Below are 26,924 nucleotides of genomic sequence, written 5' to 3'. Positions count from 1 at the left end.
AAGAAGAAAATATTCCATAGTTGCTCTGCAAGTGAGGATCATATCCTGTAGAGTGAATTTAGCAGAAACCATGTCTCCAAAATCTGAGTTTTATTTGGGTATTTTCTTGAGATTTTTCTAAAAATAGGTTCTTCAGATTTACCAGGTAGTTAAAAGAGCTTGCCTGGTAACAACTTTTCCTGGATTCGTGTACTTATATGCAGGATGAGTATATGATTTCATTCATTTTTAATATCTGTCTCTCAGTATCTGTTCTTAGGCTTGGAAATCCAGAATTGCAGCTTTTCTTTTTGTATACTAGAACCAGTATTTTCTATATTGAAAAACTTTTCTTGAAAATACTAATTTATACTCTCTGAGCTAGTCTTTCCTCTCTGGGAACATTATTTAAAACTGAGCTACATGTATTCTCCATATTAAATCCCTTTCCTGAAAGTTCACTGATAACTGTTCTACTCCGAGTCAAGAATTTTTGGAAGGAAAGTTTGTTACTATCTTATATAGGTCTTTATAGCTGGTGGCAGGCTTGGACAAGACTACGGGAAATCAATGCCAGAGAATACCAGAATGTACAGTGCTAGTTCATCTAGACAGAGAAGAGTGGGAGAGGAAAGAACACAGGGAATATAGAAGGGATGGATGGATGGATGAACAGGTTGCTGGAATTCAGAAAAAATTGATGACAAAAACAGAAGGTTTTTTTAAGGACTTGATTATTTAATTATTTAAAGACAAAAATCTAAGAAAGGGGAAACTAGAATACATAGAAATAGGTAATAAAACAATAAAATGAAGGCTGGAAAGAGAAGAAGAAAGTGTTAAAATAGATGTCGTGGTTTAACCCCAGCCAGCAACCAAGCACCATGAAGCTGCTCACTCACTCCTCTCCCTGCCCTCCCCCGTGGGATGGGGAGGAGAATCGGAAAAAAAAAAAGTAAAACTCGTGGGGTGAGATGATGATGATGATGATGATGATTATTATTATATACAAAATAAGTGATGCACAGTACAACTGCTCACCACCTGCTGACCGATACCCAGTTCCCAAGCCATGGTGACCCCCCCTTGGCCAACTCCCCACAGTTTATATACTGAGCATGATGTCATATGGTATGGAATATCCCTTTGGCCAGTTTGGGTCAGCTGTCCTGGCTGTGCCCCCTCCCAGCTTCTTGTGTACCTCCCCACTGGTAGAGCATGGGAAGCTGAAAAGTTCTTGACTTAGTATAAGCACTACAACTACTTAGCAACAACTAAAAACTTCAGTGTGTTATCAACATTATTCTCATACCAACTCCAAAACACAGCACTATACCAGCTACCAGGAAGAAAGTTAACTCCATCCCAGCCAAAACCAGGACAACAGAAAAGGGTGATATATATCACTTAGAGATCACAGAATTGCATTTTATCCACTCTCATGCCTGTCTTTCCTTGTATGATATCTTGTAGCTTTCCAAAGGTAAGTATATGACTTTGTCCAGATCCATAAGTATTCTTAATAAGAAAGTGAACTGCTGGTAGTATTGTTTAAAAAAATCCAACACAGGAAAAAAGTCCTTCTATGTATTTTTAATTTTGTATACATTAAAAACAAAATCCAATAAGTGCATACCCCTTTTTTTTTTAATTTTCTTAAATGCTTAATAGAATGCTAGCAATAAATGGCAAAAAATGAGAGCATTTACTATTATTCTGGTGAGACCCCACGTAGAGTATTGCGTCCAGCTCTGGAGCCCTCAGCACAGGAGAGACATGGACCTGTTGGAGAGGGTCCAGAGGAGGGCCACAGAAATGATCAGAGGGATGGAACACCTCTCCTATGAGGACAGGCTGAGAGACTTGGGGTTGTTCAGCCTGGAGAAGAGAAGGCACTGGGGAGACCTGATTGCAGCCTTCCAGTACTTAAAGGGGGCCTATAAGAAAGATGGGGACAGACTTCTTAGCAGGGCCTGTTGCGATAGGACGAGGGGTAATGGTTTTAAACTAAAAGAGGGCAGATTTCGACTAGATATAAGGAAGAAATTTTTCACAATGAAGGTGGTGAAACACTGGAATAGGTTGCCTAGAGAGGTGGTAGGTGCCCCATCCCTGGAAACATTCAAGGTCAGGTTGGATGGGGCTCTGAGCAACCTGATCTAGTTGAAGGTTTCCCTGCTTATTGCAGGGGGGTAGGACTAGATGACCTTTAAAGGTCCCTTCCAACCCAAAGTTTCTATGATTCTATGATTTATTATCTGGAATTTACCAGGTACCCTAAGCATTGGTTTTGATTTCACAGAATGACCGAATCACAGAATTGTTAAGGTTGGAAAAGACCTCTAAAATCATCAAGTCGAACCGTCAACCCAACACCACCATGCCCACTAAACCATGTCCCAAAGCACCACATCCACACATTTTTTGAACACTTCCAGAGATGGCGACTCCACCACCTCCCTGGGCAGCCTGTTCCAATGCTTGACCACTCTCTCAGTAAAGAAATTTTTCCTAATATCCAGTCTAAACCTCCCCTGGCGCAACTTGAGGCCATTTCCTCTCGTCCTATCACTAGTTACTTGTCCTCATCAAGGAAAATGTAAGTTTGGCTCTGTAATGAAAATATTGTGATCTGATGAGTGAGCTCAGAAAGTATGTCTGGATTAACCAGCATGCACTAGTTTTAGTGATGCAAGATTCACTACGTATTAATATTGGCATCTTTATAATTAACTGTTGCAATCACAAACCACAATTTTTGGGGATTGCTTTTAAAATAAATATAGCATTTACATGCTTTCAATTTTAATTTAAGAATAAAATGCGTTCCCGGCTGTGTCCCCTCCCAGCTTCCCATGCACCCCTCACCTTCTCGCTGGCAGGCCAGCATGAAAGCTGGACAGTCCTTGACTGCTTGGCAACAACTGAAAACATCAGTCTATTATCAACATTATTTTCATCCCAAATCCAAAACATAGCCTCATACTAGCTTCTATGAAGAAAATGAACTCTCCCAGCCAAAACCAGCACAGATGCACAGAAGGGTTGTGCAAAATTTTTTTTCCAACATGTAAAGCACATAAATTGTAAATTAACAAAAAAAAAGGAGGCTGAATACTCTTCAGAAATGGTATTGTCTTTTTAGCTTGTTCATGTAGATTTGTGTATGTAGGATACACTTGGAAAACAGTCTGGCAGCCTTCTGTGCTGTTTAGCGGTACCCTACTGTTGCCTAATGTTGTGGCATCCAGATACATGTAGAAAGAACAGCAAATGGAAGCAGCTGATTGGTTTACCTGGCTCACCTGTAAGACGTCTCATACTAATCAATGTCTTTTTCATAAATAAAGCTTACTTTAAAAAGATTGTGATGTTTATGGATAACTTGTGATGTCAGACTGTCAAATGATTTACAACCTGATTTAAAGTGCCTACTTTGGGAAGGTTATGTGTAGCTGTAATCAAAAAGGAGATATCCCAGCAGCAAAGCTGGGACTCTGGATTTAGGTACTGCAGTAGAGTGAAGACTTCAGCATTCGGTATCTTTGGTCTCAGTATAGTTAAGGATTTTGAGGTAAGGTGAGGAGGCAGGTGATTTTGAGGGTTGATACAAAGTTCTCATCTGCTAAACAGGCAGCCTGTAAGAAGTAGTATGTTGAGTGATGAATCTAACTCCTACCCTGCTTGTCAGGAACGTGCACATTTGAGTTGAGGCCACACATGGAACATTTTTATGTGCTTAGGATCCAGACAGCTGGGTTTTCCTGAAAGTATCTGAATTAACAAGGCTATATTTTTACATAAGGGATAATGCCCATATTTTGCAGGATACCATGTTGGTTATTAAACAGCAATTCCCTATATCAGACTGAAGAGATTTCAACTGGGAGTGCATCTCCAGAAGAGTACTCTGTGTGCCATAGAATAGTTGAGGTGTCTAAGAGGGGTAGGGAAAGGGGAGATTTTTTAATAAGCATTCTGGGCCACAGTGCAACTGGGGATGCAAGATTCATGGGGCCAATGGCAGGAAGACAAGAAAGGGGCATAATCTGTTACCAGCAAATAAGACATTCATCTAGCACAGGCAGGTATGGATTTTCATCGCTGCTCTCAAGATGGTTTAGACATTTAACATCAGACTGTAACTGAATAAAAACTAGAAATAATCTACAGACTAGAAACCACAGTCTTGCCACCTTAGCTAAAATAATCACTAAGTCACAGAAGTTAGTCTATGCTCATGGGAAGTAGGGATCCCCTCAGGGTTGAGAAGGGATCATACCTACTACTTCTGGATCTGCAGGCTCATGGGGGACTGCATGCCATCCTCAAGACTTGTGAAAAAGGTGATTACAGTCTTCCCCAGGTTCTTTGCACATAATGTCATAGAGACATTTCACATGCCTCTGTGCTTAGACTGGGAGACTTCTGTTCCTAGCCAAGCAAGATGCTTTGTGGGTCAAGCTTAAGGCATCTCAAGGCTAGGCTTGACTCACTATTCGAATTAAATACCTAAATTCCATATAGGTCTCATTTTAGGAACCAAAGTAGGAGATTTGATTCTTGTCCATAATGAATAACAAATGAAACAATTGCAAGGTAAGTTGTTTAGCTAGTTTAAAATGAGCAAAAGGACTACAAATGTTTGATGAAAGAAAATCCCATGTTATTAGTGGGTGTTCAATGTCTACCACATTCTATTTGGTGATGTTTTGTTTGGAAATTGAAGTGTCTTTTACTAGGAGAAGAGAGTAGACAGAAAATGGATTTTGTGCAATATACAAATAAAAACAATCTGTTAGTAAATCTATAAATATATTTCCTTTGTTTTAGAAAACAAGAGCAATTTAAAATCCTCTCTCAGTGAGGTGGCCTAAAATTGAAGGAAAATGAAAGATTTTGTGTGGTCAGGGGGCATTCAGTCAATCGGAATTCACACACATGGAGCATTCAGACAATTAAAGTGTGGATAGTAGGATTAACAATCAATAGGTGAAACGCACTTAACAAGTCGAAGAGCAAGAATGATTAATTAATAGTGTTTAATTTCATCCCAAGGTATGCAGAAACAAGAGGTGGTGTGTAAAAGGCTGGATGACAACTCCATTATACAAAACAATTACTGTGACCCTGATAGTAAGCCTCCAGAAAACCAGAGAGCCTGCAACACTGAGCCTTGCCCACCTGAGTAAGTCATTAATCACTAAGATGGACATCTGTTTTGCATAGATAGAAATGTCTTTGTAATATATAACAAATCCATTTGATCAAAGGTGGTATAAAATTCTGATCTAGCATTAGGCTAGATATTTGTTGGGTTTTTTTGGTTATGGTTTCTTGTTCTTCTGGAATCAGTTGTGGAAAATACATACTTTGACCTAGAGAAAGCCTGATTTGACTGAGCAACGGTGGTGTTTAAACTATGCAAAGCAACTCAGACATTGTAAGTAAAAAGATACTAGCAAAGCAGTTTCTTATGATGGAAGCATCAGGTGTGGTGAATAATGCTCAGAAAAGAACTGGGGGCCATTCTTAAGGCAATAATGACAGAAGAATCTTGAGGTGAGGGGAGACTAACTTTCCCATAGATGTTTACATTGCATACTAAATGTTTGCCATATTTTTAAGTATAGTATATTAAAATTTGGGTTAAAGTGTTCAGATGAGAAATGGTAAACATAGAAACCGCTTAGTAGACCAAATCATTTACTGATAATAGTTTTGTCAAACAACCTTTCTCTCCAGGATGCTCAGTGTTGTACAGTAATGCTACGTGCCTTTAGGATTAGGTACATACTTGGTTAAGTCTATTTAGTTTTATTTTTAAAGTAGCTGTATGCTACATGTTGAAAAGATAATTAAAAACACAGCAGCTCATTTGTTTAAAAATGAAATTTGGTAAGGACCTATAGCATAGCTTAATCTTAATACAAAAACTGTTTAGAAACAGCTGTGTTATTTTGCACTAGAAAATAATTTCAGCATATGCACAACAGCTCCTTCTTACATTTTGAGAAAAATAATACAACAGTTTATTGATTCATGAGCTCTGGTTAGTTTAAATTTCATGATAATCTGTAGCTAATTCTATTAGAATGGGCATGAAAATCGTTAATACTGATTAAGAGTAGATATTGAACTCCTTCTAACTGAATGCCAGTTATGTTATACTTGAGGCTCCTGAACAGCAGCAAAGACTGTGTTTGTTCACAGTATTTTGTTTGTTATTACAATAAGTAACTCCTAAAGTTCCAGATTTCAAGAAAAGATATCGGTAACTCTCTCTGGATCCTATGAACAGTACTGTCATGTGAGATACAGTAAAACATAAAAGGTACCTGAGAATGCACTTGAGCAAATCTTAGTACCAACTAACAATTAACACTTCAGCCTCCTAAAAGCTGTGAAGAGCTTCTAGTTCTCCCTACTGTGGTAAAAGCATAAGTTTGGTGGTGAATAATCACAAATTAATTGTCTTTCACTGGGAAAATAATGGCAGAATATGGCATATTTGTTTGCATCTCTGCATTGATCTAGGTTCATATTAGAATATATTACATATTCTGTAATACAAGACAGGATAGCAGCAATTCTTTTTGACAGAGGCTTCAGAAAATGACAAATCTTATGAAGCAGCTTCAAACATACCTCCAGGAACATCCACAGTGAATTATATGCCTGACATTTTTGGCATATTGGCAGCATGTGATAGAATATTAGACTTTACCTTCATCCTTTGCGAGATATTTCCAGTGAATTGAGCTGCATTAACCATTCATCAGTAGAAAAAAATTAATATAACTTTACAGCCAGATTAACAGCTGCTTTAATCTCTGCAGCATCACAAAGTAATCTAAATACACTGTACAGCTCTCAACTTTTACTATGTACGCACAAATACTCAGAAGGTCCCTCTAGCAGCTATCATGCAGTGCTTCACATTTTTTAAATATCTGTTGAGGTCATTTTTTTACGTGATGAATTATGTTTTACTAGTGTTTGCTTTACTTTAATAAATGAGAATATTTTGCATTTCAGTATAGCCTTCTATAAAAAAGTTTAGAAATGTTTCATAATCAGATGAGAATTAAATCTCAGAAAGCCCAATTTTGAGATCAAATTATTTTATTGCAATGATACTAGAGAGGCAAGCATCTTGGCTTTTAACTTGTGCTTTAATCTACAGCAGTGATTCACAAACATTTCCAGTTGCAAATCCCTTTCAGAGGAATAGTTTCATACAAGTCCAGTACAAATCTACTTAAATAGCTGCAGTTTTGTCAGGCTCAACACTCCTTTCTAACTACTGTAGCCTAGGCTGGAAATTGCTGCTCTAGAAAAATACAAAGTAGTAGTATTATTATTGGAAGATATGATTGCAGTGAGGCATAAATTAAAACGCTCAATGAAAAGACCTATAAGTTTCTACTTTATTTCACTGTGAATACATGTTAACAATGATTTAGGTTTAGTAATTTAAACTATTTGGATTCTGGGTTTGTGCAATTACCGATCTGCTCTGTTTCTGAAATGCATTAACTGAGCCTCCTAACTTTTTCTATCCAGATGGTTTATAGGAGATTGGTCAGAATGCAGTAAAACCTGTGATGGAGGAATGCGTTCACGAACAGTTCTCTGTATCAGAAAGATTGGACCTTCTGAGGAGGAGACACTGGACAATACCAACTGTTTAACACACCGGCCTATTGAAAAAGAGCCCTGTAACAATCGGTCCTGTCCCCCGCAGTGGGTCACTTTGGACTGGTCAGAAGTAAGGAAATTTTGCTATGTTAGCTTATTGGCAATAGTGTAGATAAGAGCTCTGACCACTGAATATTAGTACATTTTCTATTGCTGCTTGCTAAGCAAAGGATTAATAAGAATTTCAAAACCTGATAGATTTAGAGCACTGAAGCAGGTTTTTGTCATCCATATTTCTTCTTTGTCTTCTGTGTTGTTGGTTCTGTTGTTTTGTCAAATGATTATGACTTGTTATTAATCATAATAGAAAAACAGTAAAATACAAAACAGAAAAGTAGCAAAAAAACAAGCCAAAACAAACACCACCAACCCCCCAGAATAGCCATTTGGTATGAGATAATTGTCTTAAAGAAAAAAGCAATTTCCATTTCCATTGGTTCCTGAAATGGCAAATAGCTGGAGAGTAGAGATGATGGGTTTACAATATCAGAAGCCAGAATAAAAAACCCTCCTAGGGTTTTTTCTGAAGTAACCGTGCTGATGTAAAGCATCAACTTTCTTAGCAACAGACCTGAAAATTTGTATTCTCTTTACTAAAGCAAAAACATCTTTTGTTAAATATGGTGATATCTCTTATAGTATAAGCCAAATTGTGACCTTATACTGATTCAAGTATTAAATTTGAAGGATGTGAACCAGTGCAGATGAAAGAAGATAGATTGATCTGTGATACATTTGAATAGGACTGCATCACACACAAATCAGAGTGCAAAAATGTCTGTTTTAAAATTAGTTAATTTGGGGGTTTGTCCTACTGCTTCTTGGAAAACTATTCCTGAACTTTAGTCTTTGAATTGCAAGAAGTGTTCTAATGTTCTAGTTCTATGCCAGTTTATACCTGTTTGCTTTTGTTATCTGAAACAGCTCCTCTTCCTTTCCAGTTATTATTTGTCAGAAAGGAATTAATCTTGACCGCATTCACCTTTCATGTTTCAGTTTGAAGTCATCTTTTTGGGAATGGATTACTAGAGTTAAATGTGTATAATATCCCAGAGGAGGTTTCACATGTGCCTCGTCCTTTTGTTTCCTGCCTCTGTTGAAAATGCCCATAACCTAAAATGTATCAGTATACCCTAAATAACCTCCTTCTGTTCCTCAGCTATTGCATATTGATTACTTAGTCATCTCATGCTCTGTTAATATATAGACCTTTATCCTCCTTTTTTTCATTTCAGTTAGTGATCTCCCAGTTTAAATAGAGGTTCTTGTTATTTTTTTTTTTAAATGTATGCTCTTGCACATCATACTACCAAATTTCACTTAATTTCAATTCATGTCTTCACAGTTGTCCAGTTCTTTCTGTAGAGCATAACTCTGTAGCATTAAGGTCAGTTAGTTACCTGTGCTAGCCACTAATTTCAGTAATGCTGAACAACTGAAATTACTTTTGCATGAACATCATTAAGTAGACTATAAAGAAATATGAATCAGACCAGTCCCATGACTGATCCTAGAAGGTCTTTGCAGGTTGCATTTCTCAAATCCTAAACTTTACCCAGTTGTAATCCCCTTTCAAATACATTACTGAAGCCCAGGTAAGTTAGAACTGTTCCGCTTACTTTGTCTAAAAAAAAGAAAGGAGACTATTAAACTGGAATGATCTACCAATGATATACCCATGATTCATTGTATCCCATTTCCTGTGTATTTGCTTGCCTTTAAACAGTCTTTCATTCAAAATTAATTATAAATCACTGCATACTATAAAGAAGATTAATGTGCCTGTAGTTGCGCAGATCTCTTCTATGCACAGATACTTTTAGCTCCAAAAATTGTTATAGCCTCTCAAAATTCAAAACATAAAGAAGGAGGCCTACTAGCATCACTATGAGCACCCATAGAATGGTACAGAACAGCTCTTACCATAATTTGTTGATACAGGTAACATAGTTCACAGAATCACAGAATGGTTGAGGTTGGAAGGGACCTCTGGAGGTCATCTTGTCCAACATCCCCTGCTCAAGCAGGGCCACCTATAGAGCCGACTGCCCAGGACCATGTCCAGACAGCTTCTGAATATCTCCAAGGACAGTTAATAATAGTCTAAGCATTATCGCAGTATTTGAAAGTAGCAATATCTGCATGTTAAATCACAGTGCTGTGAACTGCCATGGAAGCTGTTGTTGTTCATCTCCTTGCTGTTTGAATTTCACGCTTGTATAATATCCATCTGTTCTTAGCTGAAGAAACTACTTGTGTAGACAAATTTTGGTGGGTTGAACTTGGCTGGCCACCAGGTCCCTGCCAAGACACTCTATCACTCCCTTTCCTCAGCTGGACAGGGGAGAGAAAATATAATGAAAGACTCGTGGGTCAAGATAAGGACAGGGAGATCACTCAACAATTACCATCACGGGCAAAAAAGACTAATTTAATTTGTTACCAAACAAATCAGAGTAGGATAATGAGAAATAAAACTAAATATTATAATGCCTTCCCCCCAACCCTCCCTTCTTCCTGGGCTCAACTTCACTCCTGAAGTCTCTACCACCTCCCCCCCCGAGCACATTGTCTCTGCTACTCCTTCCTCCTCACACTCCCTCCCACGGGAGACAGTCCTCCATGAACTTTTCCAACTTGGGTCCTTCCCACAGGCTGCAGTTCTTCACAAACTGCTCCAGCCTGAGTCCTTTCCATGGGGTGCAGTCCTTCAGGAACAGACTGCTCCAGCATGTGTCCCCCATGGAGACATAAGTCCCGCCAGCAAACCTGCTCCAGTGTGAGGTCCTCTCTCCATGCGTCCACAGGTCCTGCCAGGAGCCTGTTCTAGCATGGGCTCTCCACAGGGTCACAGCTTCCTTCAGGGCACATCCACCGGCTCCAGCGTGGGGTCCTCCACGGGCTGCAGGTGGATATCCGCTCCACTGTGGACCTCCATGGGCTGCAGGGGGAAAGCCTGCTTCACCATGGTCTTCACTACAGGCTTCAGGGGAATCTCTGCTTCGGTGCCTGGAGCACCTCCTCCCCCTCCTCCTTCACTGACCTTGGTGTCTGCAGAGTTGTTTCTCTCACATATTCTCACTCCTCTCTCTAGCTGCTGTTGCACAGCATTTTTTTTCTCCTTCTTAAATATGTTATCACAAAGGCTCTACCACCATTGCTGATTGGCTTAGCCTTGGCCAGTGGCAGCTCTGTCTTGGAGCTAGCTGGAGCTGGCTCTATCAGACATGGAGGCAGCTTCTTGCAGCTTCTGACAGAAGACATCCCTGTAGCACCCCACCTCCCATTCGCTACCAAAACCTTGCCACGCAAACCCAATATACAATTATATTTTTTTCCATTATATATGTTGCTTTTCTTTGGACAAAAGAAAAATGTGTCAACGTGCTGTATTGCTCAACTGTTTGGTTTTGTTCTGTATGGAATTATGAGTGAAATGCCATTTTAGTGAGCTTTTATATCAAAGAAAATTCTTCTAAAATATAATGTGAACTTATGAATTTTTTTTTGTTTTCATTAATTTATCATACAGATGCTTTTGCTTATATTCTGAATCTCCTGTTATTTGTAACAGGTTTTGTAAATAATCCTCTATCATAAAACAGAGAGTAATTCCCAGACTATACCTGAATCTGTCTCTAGTTTTATTCAGGTTTAAGATAAAATATTTTTTGGAATCGGTTCTGTAAAAAGTTGTCAGCTTTATAGCCTGAAACCTGTAGGTAAGCAGTTTCTTTCAGCAACTTTTCTCAGTGTAGACCAGGACCCCAAGAAACCTAGAAATGGCACAGTGAATCTTAAAGTGTGTCTTGTTCTACATGCAGAACAATTTTTTTTTTACCCCACTGTTAGCCAGCATTTCACACAAGTAGGGCACCATAATCAAGGCAGAAAAGGTTTTAAACTGTCCCTACCTGAAAAGGTACACTGTATTCCAGCCCTTTGAAAATGAAAATGAACCTCACTTGGAAAGAGTAGAAAGGAAAGGAATGAGACGGAAAGAATGGATGAGTAGAAAGGGATGTTTGGTTGAAGACTCTTTCATACCACATCCATGGCACTGATAGTTTGTAAGTTCTTTGTGTACATTATCATGATACTTTATTTCTTATTGGAATATCTAGGCATCACCTCAGTATTAACAAATAATAGTATCCATATGAGAAGTTATAGAGCCATAAATATATGCTGACTATATACTATTCCTCTTTAGCTACCGCCTCTAGACTTTGCTCACTAATACATCATCCTTAGATCCATCAACATTGCCAGCCTCGTAAAAAGCTTGAACAGCTTTTAAAAGCCTTCACAACCAGGCTTTTATACAACAGGAGTGTGTTATAATTTTGAACAAAAATGTTCTCTGCTAAGCTTCTGGTTGTGGTGGTATTTCATCAGGACTGTGAAAAAAATGCTGACTTCTTTCTGGTATGAATTTTGCCTGGTGTAGCTTGGCAGAGTGTCTTGACCATTTTAATACAATGAGAAAAAATGCTTTTTTTTTTTCTGTTCAGTGTTCCCAGAAATATAGTGTATTTAAATCCCTATAGTAATATACATATAAACATTTTTTATATATATATATATGTATTTATATTATTTTCTGACAGAAGCATGAAAATGAGAACGAGTGAACTCAAAAAGTGGAAGAGTTGAATACTGCTTCCATTGAAGCCAATGGCAAATGTTGCTACTTTTCTCTGGAATGCAAATTCTAAACTTTTGTTTTTATAGTCAAAGCAAGCAATACTTGATACAAATTAAGCAATTTTAGAACTTTTATATGCTAATGAACTTGAGCATCAGGGTAGTTATACATTTTTTTAGTCTTCTGTATCTTTTTGGCCAGAGAAACAAAAACATTTTGTAAACATAGAGATTAAATAATGTCCTTAGGAGAATGTAAAAGTGGTTATATCAAATAGTAATTAAAGCTAACGGTGGCTTGCCTAGCAGAATGTAGTCATTCTCCGGTAACATCAGTTTTGCCATAAAATTTTTTACGCTTTGCAATAGTTGAGCTTTGACTGAATTATTCTGCCCACTGTAAAATACTTCTTTTATATTTTTACAGATAATAAAATATAAACCAGCAAAAAATAATCTAAGGATTTCTTGGGAAGAGCCTTATCAGACAACCACATTTACTTTGCATTCATATTGCCGTTAGTCATGACTTCCACTGAGTGAGTCAAAAATTCTAGAAGCATGTGGTAATGGGAGACACTGTTTCCTGGGGTTTTTTTGTCTGTGTATTCTGCCTTTCATTTGCTGTGGAGACATAACTTTTTTGTTGAATTCTACTGATGCTTTTTTTTTTTTTTGTGATTCAGTATTATCGTAGTCAACCTATTTCCTTACTTCACCTTCATTTCTGGGGACAGGGTGTAGTTCATCTTATTTAGTAGAATTTTGACTATGACTCCAAAAAAGTGTGTTTTTTAACAGATTTTGTTTTCTTCTGGTAGCAGTAGCTGAAAGATTTTTCTCAAATGGCAGCTTAGATATAGATAAAAGAATATGTCTTCAAGCTGGACTAGAAAATTGATGCACCTAAACTCAAATTTTGATCCTCAAACTCTTGCTTATTTGCTATCACATTCTAGAGGTTATGAAACTCCATAGGCACATTGGGTTTTGACATTTATTCACTGATTATCGGAAGTTCTACTTGCCTGTCTTGACACATAAGAGAAGCTGAGTGCCAACCTCTTGCCAAAGCCACACAGTGATTCACACACTAGACATTTCTCCATATATCCTCTCCAAAGGCCTCAATTTAGAAGGCATTCTTAGATCATGTCTAATGATCCGGGTTCCACATGAGGTACAGCAGTAGCTACTGGTCTATTTTAAGAGTCAGCTGGTGATAGCTTGCTTTTTTGCATTTTTATAATATTTCAGATTTTAGAATGCAACACCCAGAGTGCAGAAAACAGCTATGTGCAACATTCCATGGAATTTGGACCAGAACTGAGGAGTCACGGTCATGATGCTGAAGATCTGACATATTCATTGTCATTCTTTTTTGGTCTCTATTTAGCATTAATATGTAATTCTTTTTGCAGTTCAGCCAGAGAGATAGAGATCTTTCTTCTCTTCCTTCCCTCCTTCTCCTAGTTTTCTATTCGGCAGGTACTTAGGGTACACAAGATTTGGGGTTAAAGTAAAGGCCCTTCAGCATGAGGAGGATTGAACCTAGCTATTCTGTATGAGAATTCTGAACACTGAACTATTGTAGATAAGGAGGCAGTACCTTGATAGGAAAGGCTAGAATAGGACAGGAAATGAAAGGTTAGATTTTAAGGAAAGTTTTTCTATACTCCCTTCGCAGTTCTGGATTATAAAGTCCAAATGGAGGACCCATCTTTTTGCAGCCCAGTTTAAGTTCCTAAATCTAAGCAGAGATAAGATTTAGGATAGAATCATAGAATCACAGAATTATGAATAAACCTGTCCATTCTGTATTGACTAGTTTAGGTGACTCCCACTGAGAGATTTTCTTAAAAATCTTGTTTTGAGGTATCATAGAATCATAGAATGGTTTGGGTTGGAAGGGATCTTAAAGAACATCTAGTTCCAACCCCCCTGCCATGGGCAGGTATACCTTCCACTAGACCAGGTTGCTCAAAGCCCCATCCAACCTGGCCGTGAACACTTTCAGGGAAGGGGCATCCACAACTTCTCTGGGCAACCTGTTCCAGTGTCTCACCACCCTCACAGTAAAGGATTTATTTCTTATATCCAATCTAAATCTACTCTCTTTCAGTTTAAAACTGTTACCCCTTGTCCTATCACTACACTCCCTGATAAAAGGGTTCCTTCCCATCTTTCCTGTAGGCCCCCTTTAAGTACTGGAAGGCCACTATAAGGTCTCCCTGGAGCCTTCTCCAGGCTGAACAACCCCAACTCTCTCAGCCTTTCTTCATAGGAAAGGTGCTCCAGCGCCCTGATCGTCTTTGTGGCCCTCCTCTGGAGCCGCTCAAGCAGGTCCATGTCTTTTTTATGCTGGGGGCTCCAGAGCTGGACGCAGTACTCCAGGTGGGGTCTCACCAGAGCAGAGTAGAGGGGCAGAATTACCTCCCTCGACCTGCTGGCCACAGTTCTTTTGATGCATCCCAGGATGCATTTGGCTTTCTGGGCTGTGAGCGCACATTACCGGCTCATATTCAGTTTTTCATCCACCAATACCCCCGAGTCCTTCTTGGCAGGGCTGCTCTCAATCCACTCATTGCCCAGCCTGTATGCCCATGTTTGGGATTGCCCCGACACAGGTGAAGGACCTTGCACTTGGCCATGTTGAACCTCATGAGGTTCACACGGGCCCACCTCTCTAGCCTGTCCAGGTCCCTCTGGATGGCTTCCCTTCCTTCAGGCGTGTCAACCACGCCACTCAGCTTGGTGACCTCAGCTGAGGGTGCACTCAATCCTACTGTATATGTATATATCATAGAATAGTTTGGGTTGGAAGGGACCTATAAAGGTCATCTAGTCCAACCCAAAAAAAGGCTTTTTATATATAAAAGTAAATAGTAACACAATAGCCTAAATATAAATAGCAAAGGAAATCTGCTTTTATCAAGTTAAAACTTATAAAACCTTTAACTTAATAAAACAATCATCAGTCAGCTTGTTTGTGTTTCTAAACATTTTTAAATTATCATGATCAACTTGAGAAAATTTGTATTATAGTTTAATTATAAGAACATAAATATATTCTCCTATTTTCCATAATAGCATTTCTGACACATTTATTGACTTTTTACTGAGATTTTCATTATTCATTTATATAAATATTTTTTCAGTGCACACCAAAGTGTGGCCCAGGTTTCAAACACCGAATTGTTCTTTGCAAAAGCAGCGATCTTTTAAAAACTTTTCCAGCCACGCAATGCCAAGAGGAAAGCAAACCTCCAGTCCGCACCCGCTGTAGTTTAGGCCGATGTCCTCCTCCTCGCTGGGTTACTGGAGACTGGGGACAGGTAAGACAGTTCATATAAGTATTTATTGCTGTTAGTCTCCTACACATTAGTACCTTTAGGGATAAGATGTTGCTGGAAATAGATGAGATGGTTCCCATGACTGCAGCAAAAGCTTCTCCCCTGTTTGTCTCAGATTGAAATGTTATTTTGAATGATAGCTGTCTGCTGAACTATAAAGGATTTGCTGACAGTAATCTAGTTTCTATTGGATGAGTTTCCATATGCATTTTCAAAAAAATTAAATAGTCCTTATTATAGCTTTTTAGAAGGGGATTTTGGGATACAGTAATGTTGCAAGGTTTAGTATTTTTAGAACACATTTAACTTAGTTGAGAAACATGATGGAAATACAAAGCCAATTAAAATTTTACTAAGATATCTAGCCACCCAAAAAACTTTCCAAGACCTATATAATTTTACATAAAATATGCTTAATTACCAGACAGGGATCTAAGTTGTTACAGCACAGGCTGAATGGTGCTGCCATTATGCAGTGTTTCTAAATAGGAGATACGAAATTTACTTCTTTCATTATGTTTTTGCATCTCAGTTATGATCAATGGCCTGTTATTAAACAATAACTTGATATTTCAGTTTCTAAGTTTGTTGAGTAATTTGCCACTAATGAAAATAAAACACCTTAGCTTAACTAACCAGGGGACAATAATTTGTGGTATTACAATCTGATTGACTTTTCTTTTATGCTAGTTGTCCAGGTGCACATTTATCTTAAATTGATATGTCCTAAAAACAGTTTAGTTACAGAAATTAAAAAAATACTTTGAAAAAGCAAAGGATTTCTGTTTGAAAGATACTTTCCTTTTTCCATAAAAATGTCCTCTAGCAGATTTGAATTCTTGTTCTCCTTGGTCTTTCATCTTTGTTCTAAAGTAAATGATTTCTCTCTTGAAAACATGCATTTAAACTCAGACATGATATATGAAATAGTGTAAATTATATTCTCATACCTCAAATACAAGTTGTTCAGGGAGCTAACATTGCAATGTGTTTTATTTTCTTTGAAAGACAAGTGGTCTCATATACTGTCCAAAACCCAAAAAACTCTAAGATATTTTATGAAAATTATTTTATGCATTAACCAAATCTCTTCAGATGCTTGTCTTTCTTTTTTAATTTGTGTACGTGTACTGTTCCTGATTGCTTACCTGCTGTCTTGTTTTAAATTTAAAAATTCGATCCAAGTTGTTTTACTTTTTTATCTCTTTTTTTTTAGTGTTCTGCACAGTGTGGTCTTGGGCAACAGATGCGAACAGTACAGTGCCTCTCATACACTGGACAAGCATCCAGTGAGTGTCCAGAAACACTTAGACCTCCATCAATGCAGCAGTGTGAAAGTAAATGTGACAGTGCTCCCATTTCCAACACAGAAGGTAATTTTACCATCTTAATATAATTTATTCTGGAAAGAGTAAAGTGACATGGTCAGTATTACTGCATTAATTTATTAGTAAAAGTCTACATTACATCATCTCTCAGACTGTGAACTATTTTTTTACAATTATTTTCTAATTAGTCATTGTAATTCAAAGGTAAAGTCAATAAAAACCTAAATATAGGTTCTTTGTTTAAAAAAACACCTTTAAAAATATATAGCCTAAGTCATGGACAAAATACTATCATTTTGTGTCATTAATTTTCCAGTGTCTTTATTGGTTCAATGGAAATGTCCATCATAGCAGGGGGAGCATGATATACTTCTCATCCATTGAACTGTTACCTGCTCCATCAGTGGTTAACATAACAATGTAGTGGCAAAAATAGTTGATCACATGTTCATTGAAAGACTGGGACCATGGGTTTAATGCTGCATGGTGCTACAAGCCTGTCCTTATACTTTGACTTACTTTTCAGCTTCTTCTAATTAACTTTGAATTTCTTGGATTTATAATGCCTGTTTGAAACAATTACAGTATTTTTTACATGATACAGCCTAATTTAATCAGACTATTAACTAACTTTATCATAACATATTATTGCTAGAGGATATATTAGATAATAATGTCAAAATAAGCTTATTAATGTTTATGAAAGGCTCCAGATCTGGACTCATAAATTGTCCAAGACAACCTATTAGGAAATTCTGTCATCAAAGTACAATTTGAGTGCTAGGCAGTAAAAAAAAGTTTCCTTAATGATTGTAAAACTTTAGAATAGTTGCTCACCAGATGAGTATATTCCATTTTGTATGGAAGGGGAAAAGGAATCCAAAATTACCAAAACACACGTGTCCAAAAATAAAGATTGCACAGCAATAATAGTTCTCTTAAAACAGGTATCCCCTAAATTTTGAGTGTTTGACTTCACAATGTCACTAAAGCTGCTCCTTTTAACATAACTAACCTCTGTGCAGTATATAATGGAGTATGTTTTACACAGGCTCTCCAACTACACTGAAGTTTAATATCCTATTTAGATGGAACAAATACTATGATTTTAAATCAAAAAAAGGCAAATTTATGCTACAGTCTTCCCAGATTTGGTGTTCATTTAATACCTTCTGTATCCATTCAAGTTCAGGCCACAGATTCAAAGTTGTCATAAAAGTATGTCAGATTGACATGTCTGTAATGAAACGGAGCATATGAAAATCATCCCAGAAATACGCTGATGATTCACTATAAGCACCATAATTTATTGCTTGGAAGTTTTAATTTTAAATAGAGGCTTATCATCCCATCTTGTCATTTGAAAAGCATCTTCATAATAGAATTTGACCTGGTTATTTTAATACCCATTTTTATGTTAAGTAATCTTTAGGTGATGATTATCAATCTAGGAAACATTCTGCCCTTCAAAGCTCAAAAGCTAACTGATGTTTTATTTCCAAACACAGATGTTCCAAACACTGGAACAGCTTGCCCAGACAGGTGGTAGATGCCCCATCCCATAAAACATTCAAAGTCAGGTTGGACAGGGCTCTGAGCAACCTGATCTAGTTGAAGATGTCCCTGCTCATTGCAGAGGGGTTGGACTAGATGACCCTTTGTGGTGGATTGACCTTGGCCAGATGCCAGGTACCCACCAAAGCTGCTCTATCATTCCCCTCCTCAGGTGGACAGGGGAGAGAAAATGTAATGAAAAGCTTGTGGGTCAAGTTAAGGATAGGGAGAGATGATTCAGCAATTAACGTCATGGGCAAAACAGACTCGACCTGGGGGAAAATTAATTTAATTTATTACGATTCAAAACAGAGTAGAGACATTGAGAACTAAAACCAAATCTTAAAACACCTTCCCCCCACCCCTCCCTTCTTCCTGGACTCAACTTCACTCCCTATTTTTGACCACCTCCTCCCCCCAGAGCAGTGGCAGGAGGAAGGGGAATGGGAGTTGTGGTCAGTTCATCACATGTTGTTTCTGCCGCTCCTTCCTCCTCAGGGGGAGGACTCCTCACACTCTTCCCCTGTTCCAACGTGGGGTCCCTCCCACAGGAGACAGTCCTCCACGAACTTCTCCAATGTGAGTCCTTCCCACAGGCTGCAGTTCTTCACAAACTGCTCCAGCCTGGGTCCCTTCCACGGGGTGCAGTCCTTCAGGAACAGACTGCTCCAGCATGGGTTCCCCATGGAGACGTAAGTCCTGCCAGCAAATCTGCTCCAGTGTGGGGTCCTCTCTCCACATGTCCACAGGTCCTGCCAGGAGCCTGCTCCAGCACAGGCTTCCCACGTGGTCACAGCCTCCTTCGGGCATCCACCTGCTCCAGTGTGGAGTCCTCCATGTGCTGCAGATGGATATCTGTTCCACCGTGGAGCTCCATGGGCCTGCCTCACTATGGTCTTCACCATGGGCTGCAGGGGAATCTCCGCTCCGGCACCTGGAGCACCTCCTCCCCTTCCTCCTTCACTGACCTTGGTTTCTGCAGAGTTGTTTCTCTCACATATTCTCACTCCTCTCTCCAGCTGCAATTGCTGTTGACGTTTTTTTCTCCTTCTTAAATATGTTATCACAAAGGCTCTACTGCCATCACTGATTGGCTCAGCCTTGGCCAGCAGCGGGTCTGTCTTGTAGCCGGCTGGCATTGACTCTATCAGACACAGCTTCTAGCAGCCTCTCACAGAAGCCACCCCTGCAGCCCCCCCCGCTACCAAAACCTTGCCACACAAACCCAATACACCGTCAAAGGTCCCTTCCAACCCAAACCATTCTATGATTCTATGAATTGAGGGGAAAAAGATATAGCACAATCTCTTCCAGTAGATAGAGATCCCAACACATTGCTACAATCCTATGATTGCTTTTGTCCCATATTGAAGGTATTTACTGGAAACCACTGATTATTTGTATGTAGTTAAGTATCTCAAATGGTTCAAAAATAAGTGTAATCTCAAAGTTCATTTAACAATTTAAAATACCTACATCCTTTCTCAAGAACCTAGTTGCAATCCATGAAATAGTAAGGGTACCCTATCCAAAAATTAGAAAAAAAATTGTCTTCAAGTTATTTTTTTCAATATTTTGGCAAGTATTTCTTAAATATATATCCTAATTTATAAACATTTCCGAGCTACTATTAAATGCTGAATTTAAGAAGCTCAAACTCTGAGTGTTTGCAGAATAATTTGCATGTATTGCACATTTTTTGCTTACACTTTTGGCTTTAAGAAAATCCTCTTTGACACAAGAGTTGCTGACAGCTCTTGTGTTAGTAAAGTGTTACCCTTTGAACAGGGAGGCATATTTTTTTCAGCATACTAGAGATGATTTAAGATTTCAAGAACTAACATCCTAAAAAGCACAACTATTTTTGGAAATATAATACTTTCTAAGAAAGAAGTATTTGAGTTCTGGTATTTCCTTGTAGATGTACTTTGTGAAAGGAGTATTCTGTGCCTGTATGCATGCATCTGTCTCTCTCCGAGTGCAGTGGGATGTGAACTGTGTATCTGTATTTGGGGTTCAGGGAAGGAGTCAGGCCTCTCAGAGGGAGGGTTCTGCCCCTTGGGAGTCCATGTGCGTAGCAGAGCATATCTACTCGCATGCAGAGACTTTGTCCACATGCCACCTAGTAGCGCTGCCTTGTGCTTTGGGCCCCACTGTGGGGCAAAAGCAACTTCAACAACAGGTCATTGGTTTGCAGCAGGATCAGACTAGCTGAGGGGATTCCCTTCTCATTTCAAACCCCTGTGAACCTCTGATTCCCTTCACTCCCCAAACTCTGGTGCTCGCAGCCTGTGGGACCCATTTATCAATTTCTGGACAATTTAATTTTGGTGACCCAAGATCACATACATGTTTTTGAGAAAGCTTGAGCCACTCTGCAGTATAATGATCATGTTAGTAAAGTTTAAAAGCACTTTCTTGGGGAAAGTAAAGGTTGTTTACATAAAATAAGAGTAAAAATTTTGGGGATATAGGAACAGTAAAAGAAAGTTACAGTATATCTTGTCACATTTTACATCTGCTTTAGCTCTTTGTTTTCTTTAAACTCTTCATTGGAGATTTAGAATATTGTAGACAAGGTTTTGACAGACTGACACTGATGAGGGTAACATAACATTTGCTGTTGGAAGTGAACTACAGGCAGCATGTACCACACAATTTGAAATTATTTTATTCTCTAAGTGTGTGTGCGTGTATATCTGCTGAATCTAGACTGCTAATGGCCATCTGAAACTTTACCTGAAAAATTATTTTATCTATTTTATGTCATTTCAGTTTTCCTTGTATTTTTTGTGGTATGTCTTTGCAGTCTCTTTAGCTGAAGGCACAGTGACATTCTGTGGTTTTATTTCTGTAATGTGATACTTGATATCATAATATTGTCTGATCTGGCCACAAAGTTCAGGAAAGGAGAGATTAATGCATGTAGATTATTTAAACTTATTAACAGTAGTTACTAGGAACAAAAAGGGCTCTGCTAAACCTCTTCCATTCAGCCACAGTCCCATGAATAATAGGCTACTTCATCAGCCACCATATCTATTTCAAAACTGATTTTTAAAACAGAAGTTGTGGGCAACTTCCAGAATAGTGTCTCACTGCTGTCCAAATGGCATTGGCTGAACAGGGTCCAGTTTTAGTCAAGCGGAAGAATAACATAAAGAAATATGAAATGGGACAATTTCAAATCCTACTTTTAGCAAAAATGAAGTTATTTGCTTTACCTGTATTTAATGAAATACAACCTATATGAGGGTTATTTTTGGGATTGAGTGAACTTTTTACATTTCATCAAGTGAACCTTTTTTTCCTCACTTCATTTATGATTCACCATCTGTCTCTCCTATATTCCCAGCAAACACAAACACAAGGACCTGAAATATTTCTGGAAGATATTTGACCTCTTTTGGGAAGAGTTTTTGAAATAAAATAGTGACCATGTGCAGTTGCTGATAGAGAAATATGTCTGTTTCAACCAGCTACCCCCAATGTCTTTTCTGCTGACATCCAACTCTGTTTCCAGAATTAAAAAAGTAGAAAAATAGTACATAAAACATTGGGTAGGTGGAGTAAAATTTGCAACAAAAACACTATATCTGTGTTAATGAAATGAAAGTTTAAATCATTTCATGACCTCTACTCGTCTAGCTAGAAGCATGCACATTGCCATTATTGGAAATGCCATTCAGTACAGACCCTGAAGTTCAACCTCACTGATGCTTTCCTAGGTTCAAATACCAAAAATTCTCATCTGCACTTAACTTGCTACTACAGTATGCTTGCAGCATGAACACTCTGTCCATAACTACCTGTTCTGGAGCAAAAATATTGTACTGTGAGGTCATGTGTAGAAGGAAGACAAATAGGAGTAGCTGAAGGGATTGTACATGATGACTGTGTTTGTTTCACTATTACTTTTTTCTTTTCCTACCTGTTTGGTGTGTCTGTCTGTTGTCTCTCATATTTGGCTTACAGACATCTCGGAGTCAAGGACTGTTGTTCTGTCAGACCTTGGAGCAACAGCATCCTGGCCTCCAGTCTTCACTTCTAGATATCAATATAAAATATGATAATAGTCAAAGTACTGCTAGTTTCTCTCCTTTTCATTCACATTTTCTTTATAGCTGTTTCTCAAATTTGAGAAAGATTGTAGGAGGAAGCCAGTATCAAATGCAACCTTAAAACAGTAAAATTTTGCAGCATTCTTTTGAGACAAATTATTTTCTGAGAAATTAATTTAATTTCATTCTTCCCACCACTTCATTTTTGCTATTCAAACTTGTGGGTTTTTCTTTTTCTCCATATACATCTCTTCCATCTTCCTATACATGAAACAAGGCTCCTTGCCAAAGTCCTATTTTAATATCAGTCTGGAAGAAACTGTGCAAATGCCTATAACTAAAAATCCCCTATCAGGCATCTATCACAATATTCACTCCAGTGCAAAGCAAATCTGTAGTAGCAACATTCGAGCTGTAGAACCTGAGTGTACCATTGAGCTCTCAGATACAGCCGCATCTCCAGCTATAATCATAATAAGAACTGGGCATGGACCAAACAATTCCATTCCCATTCTACAGAAAGGAAACTGAGCCAGAGGAGAACCACAGCATACTCCAGCAGTGCTCCTGTAATGTACACCCACAAGTCACTTTAGAAACAACCTGTGTGGGATGGAAAAGAAGTAATCCTTCCTCTTCATGGTTGAGCTCTTGTTCTCCCTTCTTGGAATAGTTACCTGCCAGTATGGCAAGGGCTGCTGAGGCAGTAAGCCCAGCATATAGGGAAAACACAAGTATGAAAAAAGCTCTTACATGTCTATTACAGGCATAAAAATGGCTTTTCCTCCTGCATAAAAGACAGTGTGGATGTATGGAGCCAAGCCTAAAATATAATCCACCATTCAGTCCAGTCACTGAACTCACACTGTTGGTGCCTTTATTTATAACACTTGTTGTTTTCTCCACCCCTGTTAGCTGCAATGCATATTCTATTTCAAGGATACTTACAAATGTACAGGCATGGTACCAAATAGTGCAAATTGTGTTTGATTTTGGATAACCTCTCATGGATTAATAAAATAATAACTCCTGAGAAAGAAGATATAAAAGTATTGTAAGTAAAATGACTCATATTTCCTAGCTATCTAAAGTGATCATTTATCCCAATAAATGGTAATTCAAGACAAAGTGGGCGCACTTCTAAATGTCTGGGAGAAAAGCCCTGCAAACATTTTTATGGCTTTTTAAAATATATTGTGTGCACTAGGCTGGACTAGAAAGAGTAGTTGGAAACAGGGCAAGGTGGATAGAGAAGCAGCATGTTAAATGTCAAATTTTCTTTGTACTTTAATTTTTATTTCCGATTTTTTCTCTTTAATGCCCTTAATTATTAGAGTGCAAAGATGTGAACAAAGTGGCATATTGCCCACTGGTGTTGAAGTTCAAGTTCTGCAGTCGAGCATACTTCAGACAGATGTGCTGCAAGACCTGCCAAGGACACTGACCCACAGAAAGCACGAGAACGTGCCTTGTTATTATTGTGGAAAAGTGTCCATCGAAGAGAGCCACACAGCGGAATGAGATTGACATCCTTGCAAATGCATTACCCTGTGGACAACATAACCACTGGTCAGCTCCAGCTGACAGGATTTCAATATTATTTTAACTTCTGTGAAGTGGGATTTATTCATCCAAAGTGCTGGGCACAGTATAAGGAAAGCATGCCAAATTGGAAAGATCCACACAGCACATATAGAATAGCTTACTGTGGAACATTTGTGTTCTTTTGACTAAATCAATAGTCTGTTTACCTCCTTGGACCATTAAAATAATTTTTGTTACGGACTTAGCAATGACACTGAATCCATTTGTATCTAAAACTTTTTAAAATGTAGCTGTTATGACTTGGTCTACTATGGAAGTAAATAAGAATCAAAAAAATGTTGTCATAGCTTAAAAATGTTAACTATTTTATCTCACAACACAGCACCACAATTTAAATTATAAAATCAGCTGTTAAAACAATATGTATTTTTCCTTCATTCCCTTTGGAGTAGTCCATATTTCCTGAACACTGCTGTGAGCCATATATAAAACTATACTAAATAGAACAACCGTGAGGGACTTAGTTTTAAGAGGTGCAACAGTTATTGCAGTGGTGCATGAAATACAAGTGTGCTATGAAACGAAACGAAATCTGTGTTGCAGGTTTATAGCCATCTTACCATTGTAAAAGTGAAGCTGAGATTTCCACTGAAAAGGAATATATTTCAATATCATGGAGAAGGCAGACTCCAATAGTGGTGAAGACCGTATTGCCAGCTCCTTCACTACTATCATACAGATTGCTTAGAACTTCCACTTTGACTCCAGCTCACTTCTGTTTACAACACCAGCCACAAAGAAGATACAACTTTGTGGGCATCTAGATCTGGTTTACATGTTACTGGATTCTCCAAAACCAAGGAGTTCCAGTGCAAAATATAAGCCTAATGCGTAATAGCAACAGTCCTTTGCAAAGCTGAAAGTTAAAATGGATTCCAGATGTTCCCTTCTTTGATACCATAGCAGAAGGGCAGAAAGAAAGAATATGTGAATGTGCAGTTCAGGAGACTACATATGAGTTGGCAAGGATTACAAACAAAGAATAAAAGACTCGTGGAGATATCTAGGTTCTGTTCAAATGAGAAGTCAAAAGTGTGCTTGAGCCAAGAGGCCTGTTGGGCTATCAGGAGAAAGGCACACTGGAAAAGGGGTGGCTAGAATGAAGCCCGGCCACCTTCACGTAAATGGCCAGGTACATATTTAAAGCTGGACCATATTTAAATCTAGGGGCAGCTTTCAGTGTGAGACTGGAACAAACTCACGCCTCTAGATTAGTAGCTAGATGCCTTAACTATTCTGCTGCCATACTCCACATTTCATATTATTGTATTTTTAATATTCACCAAATACTTTGCATTTTTAATCGTGAAAGCAAACTACTTAGGCAAGTTACATTCAAGAATCTACCATAAAAAAGTTTAATGTCATGCTCCTCTTCCCCTTCACTTTTCAGTAACAGACTCAACAAAGCGATAAGGAAAGTGGGTACTTGTTTATATTAATATATTGTACTTGAACACTTGCAGTTTGCAGCAGATACTTGATGAATGTGCTTCTGTGTCCAACTATGCCTCCTTTGTTGTAGTGCAATTAACATTATGTGAACAATAATGTGTTACAAATTCTAATAGCACTTTTTTAAAAAAAGTACTCTTTTTAGTGAAAAATAATTTCAAAATATCATGAGATTGAAGTGTATCAGCGTATTTTACCATTAACAAAGCCAAATGTGTTGCACACTATTTACTAATGTGAATTAACATGGAACAATATCTATTGTTAACAGGACTCATACTATGAAATCCCCCCAACATATTGACAATCGATCTGTGGGGTTTTGTGTAGCCCACATATTCATGACCATCAAATTCCTGTCATCTGCTACCTCTTGCCATTATCTCCACTTCCATATGCCTGTGACCAGTGGAATTCATTTTCAGTTGGCTTGCATGTATTCACAAATCCTTATCTGCTGCTCTCATCACCATGTAAACAACTCCTGTTAAAACTGACACCAGCAGATAAAAAACCCCAGTCTTTAGGAGTTGCACATATGGATTGAGTATGTAGTCCTTCTCTGTTAAGTGAATCGACTTTCTATATCCTTTTGACAAAACACGTTGGTGCTAGCATACCCTGGTTAGGTCAAAAAAAAGATAAAAGGGAAAGGGGTTACCATGGCATTCTCTAAGCAAGAGGCCTCTTTGTATCAGGGCCCAGTTTTCTCCAGGGTATGGTTTTGTTTATCAGCTAATGTGTCTTTTCAGCTAACAAGAAAAGGGTTTTCTATGTATTCAAAAGAAACCTTTTTTTTTTTTTTTTTAACCTCACTTAGGACATTAAAATTGTAAGGAGTGTTTCCAAAGACGCATTTTGCTCTCTTACTGGTGCTAGAACACTAGGGAGTCTGCAGAGTGTTTACTCTGCAACATAACAGCACTGAGGGTGGAATTTAAAGAACTCCCTGGAGCAACGTTGAATTGTATTATTAAAGGGAACAAAACACAGAATGTACGTGGATTTACAAACTAAGCAACGCTTCAGACTAAGACCAAAAAATGAAACCTAATTCAAAGAAAAATAATTGGTTTCCACAACACAGTTCATTGCTGCTGCTACACTGTAGTCATCTATATAATCTAAGCTAAAGAGTGTTATATTCCTAAATTGTGACAATAGGACTATTTGTATAGGCTATAAATATGACAAGCCTAGAATCAAATAGTAGAATACTAAATGCAGAAATCAATCTAGTG

General features: G+C 38.3%; 1 protein-coding gene across 1 annotated transcript in view; it reads left to right on the top strand.

The window, feature by feature from the left end:
- LOC309415268 (A disintegrin and metalloproteinase with thrombospondin motifs 6-like) overlaps positions 1-24,067 on the top strand; it is a gene marked incomplete at both ends in the record, with an annotated part of 195,173 nt that extends 171,106 nt beyond the window's left edge. The window contains 5 exons of the mRNA XM_082012736.1: positions 5,038-5,167; positions 7,546-7,750; positions 15,486-15,662; positions 16,897-17,053; positions 23,958-24,067. Of these exons, the coding sequence (XP_081868862.1) occupies positions 5,038-5,167; positions 7,546-7,750; positions 15,486-15,662; positions 16,897-17,053; positions 23,958-24,067 (779 nt within the window). The remainder of the gene's footprint in view (positions 1-5,037; positions 5,168-7,545; positions 7,751-15,485; positions 15,663-16,896; positions 17,054-23,957) is intronic.
- Positions 24,068-26,924: the final 2,857 nt, after the last annotated feature.

Source organism: Phaethon aethereus (assembly GCF_964289735.1).
Source record: "Phaethon aethereus genome assembly, chromosome: W".
NCBI lineage: Eukaryota > Metazoa > Chordata > Aves > Phaethontiformes > Phaethontidae > Phaethon > Phaethon aethereus.
This window is presented reverse-complemented; position numbering and strand designations above follow the sequence as displayed.